General features: G+C 31.9%; 1 protein-coding gene across 2 annotated transcripts in view; it reads right to left on the minus strand.

Moving 5' to 3' along the window:
* Window positions 1-12,668, minus strand: part of LOC124543146 — a 137,498-nt gene that overhangs the window by 83,707 nt on the left and 41,123 nt on the right. For both annotated transcript variants that reach the window (XM_047121216.1, XM_047121217.1), the window contains exon 2: window positions 4,879-5,022. In XM_047121216.1, the coding sequence (XP_046977172.1) occupies window positions 4,879-5,022 (144 nt within the window). The remainder of the gene's footprint in view (window positions 1-4,878; window positions 5,023-12,668) is intronic.

A 12,668-nucleotide genomic window follows, 5' to 3' on the forward strand; every position in this document is an offset into this window, starting at 1 on the left:
ATTTGTTTACATTGACAGTTTCCAATCTCTTCATCGAAACCAATTAACATTGTTTTGGTAGCTAGCTAGCTAGTGATAGTATCTTAATAATGCAATGTAATTCTGAAAAATGTCACTATATTTGCTTCAGTAGTAATAAAAAAATGGAACTACTCTTAGAGTATGAGAAACCGCTCGCTAAAGGAAGTTGATAATGGCCGGAGTAATTATTGACTCAACGTTCTGTTTTAATCTTCATACAGACCACATAGGCAGAAAGAGCTTTCAAATTCCTGGCTATATGTGGTGTAATGTAAATTTCGTAATAGTAATAAATAGTAAAAATAGTAATTTTAGCCAAGTAGGTATATTGATACCTACTTGGCTAAAATTACTTTTTACAAGATATTTGGAGACAGGAGTAACGCTACAGAATAGAACTCCTAAATGCACATTCAGGCAATTTAACGAATACAGAAGTACTCAATATGCTATAAAAGTTATTGTATTAATATAATTCATAAATTATCTATAACATTAAGTAAAAAGAAAGGCTTTTAACAGCCTGGTTGATGCTACGTATGTAGCAGATTGATAACATAATGATTTTACCTGACTGCTGAAAACGTAGTGCATTTTAAATATAAACTCATGAATACCTTCGACCTGGTTCTTGCCCAAACAAAAACATGTTTTTTTTTAATCTAAAATATTAAATTTTTCACACATACTTTTAGCCGTTGTAAGCAAAAATATATATTCACTTCTATAGCGGAAACATTACAATACTATTCAAAATATAAGGTCACCTAAATGTCATTTATGTTTTTTAAAATTTACAGATAAAAATATATTGCAAACTTTTGAGACATTCGAGAGTCGAGATGGCCCAGTGGTTAGAACACGTGCATCTTAACCGATGCTTGCGGGTTCAAACCCAGGCAAGCACCGCTGATTTATGTGCTTAATTTGTCTTTATAATTCATCTCGTGCTCAGCGGTGAAGGAAAACATCGTGAGGAAATCTGCATGTGACAAATTTCATAAAAATTCTGCCACATGTTTATTCCACCAACCCGCATTGGAACAGCGTGGTGGAATATGTTCCAAACCTTCTCCTCAAAGGGAGTAGAGGCGTTTAGCCCAGCAGTGGGAATTTACAGGCTGTGGTTGTTGTTGTTGTTGTTTTGGGACATTTATATTTATTTTTATTATATTTTTAAAATTACAATAAAACACTGTTTGGGGCATGATTGTATTTGAATTTCGAGGTGAAGTTCTATAGAGGTTCGGGCGTTGGCGCTTATATAGAAATGATTGATACGTGTATTTATGAAACGATTTAACCTATAAATGGTGTTAAGAAGAATGTTAGCTAAATAATATTCTGTTGAATTACAAATTCCGATTGTATTTTTTGTTATTTAAAAAAAAAAAAATTTGTTTTTGTCAAATATTCGAAAGATTTTATTCATTGAATAATTAATATACTCCATAATAGCTTTAAGACCTTTTAACTTTGTGTAAAGCAACCTCCAACTTTTTTTTTAATATCTCGATAGTTTCCCAAATTTTATAACTTGAGCGTCAAGTCAGTATAGTGTGATACTGAATCAATTATGTTAATTAATTATTATACATTCGTCTATAAGCTTCGAAAGATAAAAGAGAGAGAGAGAGAAATACGAGGAAAAAAGAGACGCGAGAATGATCCAATTGATAGGAGTTTACTATCGATAATTGTTTAATTGGATGGTTGCCCTAGATATCAGAAATTAAAAAAATGCTTAAACAATAGTTTGATGAACAGTGCCCAATAGATACGAAAAGCGAACTCCATTATGAGCCAAAATATATGCATGCCAACCTACTGGCATAAATATCCAATATAAGTAGTAGCCCGTAAATTCCCATTAATATTCAAAAGCGTCCTCTGATGGAGTCTACTGTTACAGAGAAGGTTTGGAATTTATTCCACCAGGCTACTTCAGACCGGTTTAGTACATACACATGTGATACAATTACCTCTGCTGCATGTAAGTTTCCAGAATCTCCATCAAATATGTGAATTAATTATGATATATATATATATATATATATATATATATATATATATATATATATATATATATATATATATATATATATATATATATATGTATATATATATGTATATCGGAGGAGCAGGAAGCCGAACAGGTGGGTTTGGTGGTTGATTTGGAAGAAGATTTGAGTATAATGAGTTTGTAAGTCACCATCGTTTTCGAGACAGCAACAACAACAACAACAGCCTGTAAATTCCCACTGCTGGGCTAAAGGCCTCCTCTCCTTTTTGAGGAGAAGGTTTGGAACATATTCCACCACGCTGTTCCAATGCGGGTTGGTGGAATACACATGTGGCAGAATTTCTATGAAATTTGTCACATGCAGGTTTCCTCACGATGTTTTCCTTCACCGCTGAGCACGAGATTAATTATAAAGACAAATTAAGCACATGAATAAGCGGTTCTTGCCTGGGTTTGAACCCGCAATCATCGGTTAAGAAGCACGCGTTCTAACCACTGGGCCATCACGACTCTTCATTTGAGACGATTGCAAAAAAATAACAGATCGTGTTGTTATGACACTTAAAACTCCATTCGAGGTGTCCTGCTCTTAAAAATAAATCAGCCATCACATATTATAGACAAATACTCTATTTATTTATTATGAAGTACATAAGCAAATTAAGTGCGCGCCGTTATATATTTATATAAAATAATGTGACCGTGACGTGTCACCTATAAAAGGTCAAACATTGATTGAAAGAAATATGGGTGCATATATGTATGTTTGTTACTCTTTCACGAAAAAAACTGATAAAATTTTGCAGTAATATAGGTTATATATCAAAATAACACATAGGCTGCAATTTTTCATAATTTTATATAATTTTGGTCATAATATAACGATACATATCAAGTACTCATGCGAAACCGGGGCGTGTCGCTAGTATATTACAATAATATGTTCCAATGCAGTATTGTGTATGAGCATCACGTGTACTCATCATAGCATACGTCTTCGTCTATACCCCAAACTACGCCAATATCTGTTTCACATAAAACCCCTATAATTTTTAACGTTAAATCCCAGTGTTCTTTTCAGTACTATAATATATTTAATGCACGTATTTGAAATGATATACCCGCATCAATACCGAGACTAAACGCTTGAAACGGTTCCGACGTGCGTTAGATAGTGTCAATAAGTAACGAACAGACTTACGGTTCACTGACGACCTCAACGTTTCGCAGTTGCTCGATATCCGAGTTCGTATTTATTGAGTTAGATTAAACATGAATCGCATGCGATTTGTTATCTTTAAACCTTCTGTAACGATATTTAGTTCGATGTTTAGTTCACTATTAAGAGTGAAAGTGAAATTACAATTTTGCAAATCCAAATTTGACTTTTCACGCCCGAGTTGTGCGGTGAGTTTAAAGTCTCTTACTGAATAACTATACTGATCATTCTTGACCGTCAATGTACTAACCATGACCTATGTTTTACCCCTTGTGCCTGTCATTATGAGTTTCATATGTATAAAAATAAAAATGCACAGTGTAAATACAGGGGTTCATATATTTATATGTGAGCTGGGAAATAAGTGGCGCTGCCTCTGCTAGGGTAGTGCGCTCTACAGATACTACATTATAGCACAATCATATTTTGTTGGTTATGACTTATTCAATTCCTCCGATTCGTGATGGCCCGAGATTTTCCAGCCTTATTTATTATTTCAAACTTTGCCTTATATATCATGAGTACAATGTGTTAATTGTATCACAATCAAAGTAAATTACAAAGAATAAAAAAATCATAATCGCATTCACAATCTCCGGCACATAGGATCACAGGGAAGTTAGAATAACAAAGTTATGAGAAGCAATCAGAGCTATCAAGTTAGGCGACAAAGTACTCGTTCGGTAGCTTCGAATAAAATCAGTATCAAAAATTGCAATATTTTTGATAGTAAACTGTTAAAGGAAAATAGACGGCTAATTAAATGGAAAAAGGGTTGTTTAACAAAATAGAACTTTTTTCATATCCCTGCAAGTACATGAACGTATGTCGAGTGTTCTGGGACAAAGGAAAAATCCGTTACGAAAAAATTATGATGTTTCCTGTATTATTTATACTTTAGTTCAACATTTTTTAACATAAACATAAGAGTAAAAAATAACATAATTTTTATTTAGAGCTGGATTAAAAGTAAAAAAGCAGACTTACCCTTTATTGAAGAATTTTTTTTCGAGATTGATATCCAAAAAAGATTAAAAAAATGACACTTCATGTTAACCATACTATTATATCTACAATTACTATTAAATCTACAAACTTTGTATCTAAACATCTTTACAGAGCATGTCCAAGAAAGGATTGTTATTACATCTACATCGGCAGTCTTCTTAATCATTGATAGATCAGTCTTTGAAATCTGATGTGATATCGTCTTATAAATAAGGCTTATTGTGTTGTCAATTAGACCACCCATTATGATATAATGTATATTATAAAACTAAGATTCCCTAAAGAATCTTTCCTGCAACAAACTCGAAAATTGTGGTAGAACATGATATCACAGAAAGCGACACTGACTGTCTGTCTGAATGAAAAGATTTTCACATGTTCACTCACGAAGACACGCGCTCCGACGTTAAATATCGGTGTGAATTAACAGATATGGTATGGCTTGTATATTTTTTGCTGTCTTTTGTCTATCATTAGTCATCTTACGTAAACTAGCACATCTTTTAAGTACGAGCATCAGCTTCCGCTAATTCACACCGAAAATCAATAATAGTATTTAAATAATAAGAATAAAGAACAAGTTGGTAACGAATTTTGGTTTACTTGCCTTCAGTGGGCGTAGTCTGTTGGCTAGAATTGATGCGCGGGCGCTCTTCTCCAGCCGCAATATGCTTCCCGGTCCTACGAGCTACAGGTCGCAATTCCCTGTCAACGTCACTGCCGTCTTCTTCTTCGTAACCATAATCCATTTCTGCAAAATGCAACATAACATTTATTCATACAACACAGACTATACGACTGAAACTTCTCTCGAAGTCAAAATGCTCAGCTTTTTTTTAAGGAATTTGTTACTATAATATTTTGTTATTCAATGTTTCAATAAACTAAACGTAAATTTTATATTAATGTATAACACTGAAATGAAATGTAGCGAGCTTTTTGCTTTTTTTTTTTTGTTTTTCGGATGGAGATGAGAAATGGTCGTTGCTATGTATGATTATTTTCAAAAACATAAACTAATCTTTACATTGTCAACGTGCCAATAAGCGTGGGATCTAAGATATTATATTTCTAGTGTTTGAACTTAGCACTGGTTCAAAGATCCTGTCAGTACAAACCTGCAACACAGAGAGTTGGTACGAAGAGAAGTGATGCGTGATACGGATACACAGCTTAAATAAATACGCTTTGCGACAGATATTATTTACAATGTAATAATAATTCAAAAGCACATTATAGGTAAGCGGATGGGTGAATAAGCCAGCTGATGGTAATTGGTCACCACCACCCAACTAATAGACATTGTCTTGGTAGGAACCATCAAGACCTTCCCCCTTAACTGAGAATGCACCACTAACCTTCGTATCTAAGAAATTATGTCTCTTGTGCTTGTACTTATATTGGCTCCCTTGCCCTTTAAACCTGAATACATTAACTGTAGGAATATTGAATACCTGATGAGTGGTCAGTGTACCTGAGTGGAGATGGGCATGCAGAACTATCACCATTTAATTTAAATGTATTTCTGATTTATTATTCTGATGTATTATTTATTTATATTATTTGTCACATTTGCTGTCAAAACACTTGGCCCATTGAGTAGTGGTGCAGAAAGTTCCATTAAAAGGACAACACCTCGCCTTATTGCCTCCACTGGTGACAGGAGGGCTAGTTCGTTTATTGCAGCGGATCAGAATTGCGATTCGACGGCGAAATGCTGCAAGCATTTTTGCCATCATTCCACGCGGTAAAGTTTTATACAGTAACTATTTTTAATACATATTTGTATAAATTTAATGTAATATTATTAATTCTAATTTTACATTTAAATTAACTAAACCGACCTATTCGATTTTTAAGAACGCAGCTACATTATAAGAAAAACATTTAGCGAGATTAAAAACAAACAGATGGTGCAATACCTATATTGCAAAATATGTTATTTTGGTTACGACCTTTTGTTTTGCATTTGTTTGTTAAATTTGTACAAATAAACATTAAATTCGTTTATATTGAATGAATGAGCGTGTTTTATTTTAATTACAGTTTCCGTGAAGTCAAACAAAATATTGAAATAAACTAACTACCTCGACGAGTTTAATTCGTTTGATTAATGGTTGAATAAAATTATCATTGTAAAACGTTTTAAACAACATTATGTAAAAATATTAGAATTAAAAATATTAAAATTATTTTGTAGTGTGTGTTTTTATTTGGGTATCCCATCCCTCTCTTAAGGGAACAAAATAAATCTAATATAGAGTTTTGAAATATTTTTTAAACAGTGTATTATAAATATTTGCCAATCAGTAATTTCGCCCAAGTGCAAGGCGACTTGCATGTTATTTCATACATTTATTTAAAAATCTCGTAATATTTATAATATTTCTGGTTCAATTACAAACTTATAATTAAACTTTGTTTTTGGCGTTAAACTCTTACAAAACAATTTTCTTTCCACTGAAATCATATCAGTGTAAATAATATAGAAAATAGGAAATGTAGCCTATGTCCAACTTACATTTATGAAAATAAATTATGTATATTACGTCTATACAATAAGAGTATTAAGTAATTAAAATATCGTATGAATTGCATATGAATACAATAAATATTAAAAAAATGTTGAAAAAATAATCATAACAAGACTCTATATTAAACAACAATTTAAAAATTAATATATTTTTCAGTATTCAAGAATGTTGGCAATACGCACGCACGCAATGAAACAGAGTGTATGGTATCATAAACAATTATTTTGTAAATTTATTGCATATTATTTATATATGATATTACATACTACAGACATCAAATATTATACAGATTACCGGGTAATAATTGATATGACGGCGGTTGAGTCCATTAATTCAATAGAACCTTCATTGCGAGTGATCTAAAATGGTACTCGATTTAACCCGATACTCAGCTTTACTAGAATCGCCCGAGGTAAATGTACATTCGAAATTGAATGTATTCTTGATACATGAATGAAGTTATCGCTATTTGTATGCGTACTATTCAGTAACGGCTTTAGAGCCGGTGTACTTAGATTTTGTTGAAGTGAAAAATGCACACAATATACTGCGCTTTTCATTGTATGATTTATTGGATCGCATTCTTTATTTATTACTTTATGTTACAAATGTTATTCTTTATAATGTTAAATAGTTTGTTTGCTTAGAATATTTATATAGAGTCATGTTGAATGTGGTTCGTGAATGTTTCTCACATAACATAAGCTAGAGAATATACGTCCGTAATTAAGGTTTCATGTATATATACCTTTCTGTATCCCTGATAATGGGTATTCAATATTTCATAAATATTGAGCAGACGTTAAACAGAAACAAACATATCAACAAACTCACTTCGCATATTTAATATTGGCTTAATTCTTTATACAGTAATAGTCTTGTAATTTGAATCGATAGTAGTGTGCAATAAATGTTTAAAAGAACGCTTACGAAAGGTTACGTAATATAAAATCAAATTATTTAACCCGTATAAAAATAACATCAACTCTCTTGTGATGAAATGTAAGAAAATGACAGCTCGGTATGCCACGTGATCAAAACTGACAAATGGAATTAAATGGGACGATTGATCAATCTGTTCGACGTTTCTAAAACGGTTTCGACGGATTTAGGTATAGGAAAACAAATTGCTTAACCAGTTTTAGTAGCGGTTACAATATTTTACTATGACGACATTCGATTTCCTACCTGTTATCAATCTTTACCAATATAGTTAATGCTTGCATAATAAATTCTGAATTAGTGGATTTCCTGTCGAGTATCTGTCTCATAATTGTTTCAGGGCTCGTGGTTACGTGGCCACGGGTTCTTAAGCCACCATTAAGTCCGTGAAACTACTGTCCCTATTCATCACCCTTCCTGTCGCTGCCCCTCTCTTTCTACCTCCCTGCTTGACTATATATCCTTATCCTGGTTTATCTAAACCATTTAACTTAAATCGACAGATTCAGTGTCATAACGGCTAGGTCCGACCAGGTGATAGCCTGACGGACCAACATCAACTCCTTATCAAAAAGGCCGACCAACGCTAACCTAGAAGCAACAGTGGTTCCTGAATGGACTGATACATGTGGACTTCCTGTAAAGAAAGAAGGTAATTGATTTTGGAATTGGCAGACATACAGAGTTACTTTTGCATTTATCGTATTGGTACAGATTGGTGACATGCGTGAATTTCATATTCTCGTTAATGTTAAATCGGTACCTAATAAATAAAAAAGATCCTAATTTATTAAGACTATATTGCAATATCAATTAGTATTGCAAATACTGTAGATATAAATAGAAATTTTAATAGAATGTCGCACGTAAATAATACGAGGGGCTAAATTCATTATTAGCTTATACATCATAAGCAGGGATGTTATTAAAGTTTGACAGGGTGGTAAGTGATGTGAACGTAAATTACATTTACCAAGTTGTAGCCACCGGCTTCGTCCCTGTCTCGTTTTTTTTTTGTTTTTATACTATGTAGTTGTTATATAATAGAATAACATATTTACATTTTTTTTTATGTTTTTTTATCTGTGGATTATATTTTATTTTGAAATCATCAAAGAGACGAGGTCGAAGCTCCATGAGACTTAAATGAGTAATATTTATTTATAAATCTTATTTATATCTAATCTATATTGAAATGTCCCATTTTCCGCTCAAATTTACTTATATCTAAAAATAAATTCATTATTACTACCCTTTTCTTATTCCTAATTAGTATTTATTAATTAGTTTATTCATGGCACCAGATAATTTTTTGCTTCATTTTCTATAATTTTTTTTCATGTCTAAAAAGTATTTTTTTAGTATTCTTCGTAGGATTATTTATGTAAATGGCCCTTTAGGTTAATGTATAAAAGGAATATTCTAATAAATAAAGTCGGAGATATTTTCTTGTGTTAAAAGTATTTACTAAAATAATATATTTATATATCGCTTTGCTTTAAGCAAAGTCTGTTATTACTAGTCAGGATAATTTAATGTGATTATTTTAAATCACAAAATCCGCAAATCAAATAATGAATACAAATCAATTCAAAAATATTACTACCATTGAATTTTCCTGTAATTCTGAGTAACATTTTTTCAATTCTCGTGACGTGATAGACGAAATGTACATAAATATAATAAAGCTGACGAGTTTGTTTGTTTTATTCATATAAACGCGCTTATATCGGAAACTATCATTCGGATTTTAAAAATTCATTTTATATTTTATGGCCCAATTCTTGACGTAGATTATATTTGACATTACGCCACGGACTAGGTGAGCGAAATAGGATGTATCAGAATAAAATGATTATAAAATGGTATTGTTTGTGAAGAGAACTATTTTAACTAACTCCGAAGTTTTTCAGACATTTTTTCACTTCCACAGAACACGTTTCGATGTGTGATCTCGCTTTAGTCGGTTCCATTTGGTTAAAAGGTGGTAAAAATCAATATATGAATGACTGACGATTAAAATGAAACCAGAAACATAACTATTCTATTATAACATCTTTATTATGTAACAGGCGAGATGCAGACAATACAAGAATTAACTTTCGTTTAATGATATAATAAAATACAGAATTAGATTTCGTTGCACACGCATATTGCAATTATTTGTGGTATACGTGTGCAACAAATTGATATATAAGTTATTTTCTTACTTGAAGCATTTGACAACAAAATACAATATTATTCCTAAAGAAATTTATTTTCATTCACATAAAATACCTTTATAAATTTAGTTGAAGTTTTTTAAAAATACATTTGAAAGAGTCTATACATATACAAGGTTTACACAGTCTGGACGGGAGTAAGCTTTAGCACAAATATATGTTCGTAGTCGGAGGGAGATTGGATGGGATCGATCCAGTATTTCAGACCCTCGTTTGCTTTAATCATTTCCTTATCAACGCGTTCACGTAAAACATCAAATTTAAAGACAAATATTTATTAATAGTGTAATGTACAGTCAGAGTAAGAAAACCTTCGTCAGTTTTCAAATTAATTCCTTTATCAAGTCTTAAACTCTAGTACATGACGCAAAATGTCATTCTTGATCGGTAGAGCAGATTATCGCTCACACTGAGCACACGAATATAGATCTTAAGGTGACGAACTTTTTACTATCACGACTGTACATACATACTTAAGATTCGATATAAAATTAAATCATCGCTTTGGCCTTATTAACCAATAGCTAACCAATCAACATACAATTTTGTGTCCACGAAGTCACATCTGCATCCGTCCCCTCGCCAGCGGAAATATTCGCAAGTGGAAAATAGTTCAATAAAACTTCGAATATTTTTTTATACAAATGATGTAATCATTTTCTTTTTCATATTTTGTCGGAGTACTTATTCGATTAACAAGATATATTTAATCTGGGAATGCCAGATGGCGATCCTCTTTCAATTATATTCGTACATAAAGGTTATTTTAAATTGCAAAAACTATTATTAAGTTGTCCGGTGTAGCGTTATTGACAGGTGATTGATAAAAATTAATTTTTTGAATATTTTTTAAACATGATATTTTTTTTCAAATCATAAATAAGTGAATTTATGGTTACTTGGTTGGGGAACGGTTGGTTTACTTTTTTGGGATTTAAACTTGCTCTAAACCAAATTTAATCAATTTCGTTTTTGGCTATGACCTCAATCTGTGCTTATATCTCATTTATAATAATAGTATTGACTAATGTTTATTGTAAATACATTTTAAATGCTCAGAAAATTCTTTCTGTTATTAACGCAGATATAAATGTCATAAAAACGAAATTTTATAATAATCTTGATTATCATTAAAACAGACATGTAGAGCGCCACGTCATAATAAAAACTAATGACTTAAAAGTCTCAAGACGTGTTCATAAGTTCAATTTATTTTTGAACAGTCGAACATGTATTATCAAACCGAGTTAAAGTCTAATATACATAGCAAACGTTTTGTAAATAAGTTATAATAAATGAAAAACTAGGGCTCGGAACATAAACTAAATTCTCAATGGAATCGCCATACATGATAGATATTATTTTAAATAAACTTTAACAAAGTCGATCGAACTAGCTTAATCTGTCATAATTAAAAACATAATAAGATAAATTACACGAGCGACTACAAATTTATATTGGGGTTTTATTTAATGAGTGAATAGAATAGTTGTGACGTCACAATCACTGATTGCGTCATTAAATTGTATTTCACTAATGTATCGATGCGATGAGACTAGAAAGTGAAGTAGAAGACAAATTTTGCTTAGGAGGTGATTCGTCATTAAGAGAGTTCTTCTACTTTCGAGCGTCAAATCTACTTAACTTGCTAAACATCGTTCAAAATCAAGGCCCTATATTTCAATTGGTAATAGCCAAGTTAACAATAGATCTCGAGGTCTCAGTTTCGAAGTCGTACTGCGAAAGTCAGAAGGAAATTTTCGTAATTTATTTGAGTAACAAAATTATGTAACTCATTGTATTCGACGATTACCAAATGTTTTAATTATTTAAAGTTTAACTAAAATAAAGAAATGTCTTATAAAGAAATCCCTGAACCGGAGAGGATTAACCGCTACTCAGTAGGTATTGAAATTCATTTAATATTTTTATTCGTTCCTTTAGTATGTGTTTTTGCTTCATTATCAGCCAGTTGTAGCAGTTTGTGCTTAACCAATTGATCAACAATACCAGACCTTTTTTTTAATTCTATATAAATAATATAAAACTGGAAACGGTAGGTCAGCTTTGGTTTCAAAATATCATAATTATTAACATTTAATATGACTGACTAACACACAACGCACAGCCTAAAATGGATTTCCTACTGGAGTTGGGGTTACGATATAATACATCAAAATTAAATTCCCATTCATAATTTCTGAAGTTAATCGTTAATTAATTCCGAGATCATTTTGTTCTAAAAAAATGCAACGCTTTGTAGTGTTGAGCTAGAATGTATGTAGCTCGGCGGTATTTTAAGGTTTGGTCTTTATTCCACCATGCAGAATGCTCGAATGCAGATTGGTAGATAGCCGGCATACGTGCGCTAGTTTTCATCTGACATATGCAGGTTTCTTTACGACGTATCTATCCCTCCCGCCAAGCAACAAATGAATTACAAACACAAATGCTCACATATGAAATGGCTCCCGCCTGAGCTTGAACCGTCAATCTTCCGTTCATTTTGACGTGTTTTGGTCCCCGAGCCATATTTGCTCTACTAATAGAATTCACTAACTGACCTTAATAAAACTTTAATAAAAAATATTGATATTTGTTTTGAAAATCCCATTGGAAAAAAGATAATCAAATACAACATGCGAATATCCGGAGTTAAAACTCGGTGTTTACAGAATTATTGAATATAAAATGTAAGG

Source organism: Vanessa cardui, chromosome Z (genome assembly GCF_905220365.1).
Source record: "Vanessa cardui chromosome Z, ilVanCard2.1, whole genome shotgun sequence".
In the NCBI taxonomy this organism is placed as follows: Eukaryota; Metazoa; Arthropoda; class Insecta; order Lepidoptera; family Nymphalidae; genus Vanessa; species Vanessa cardui.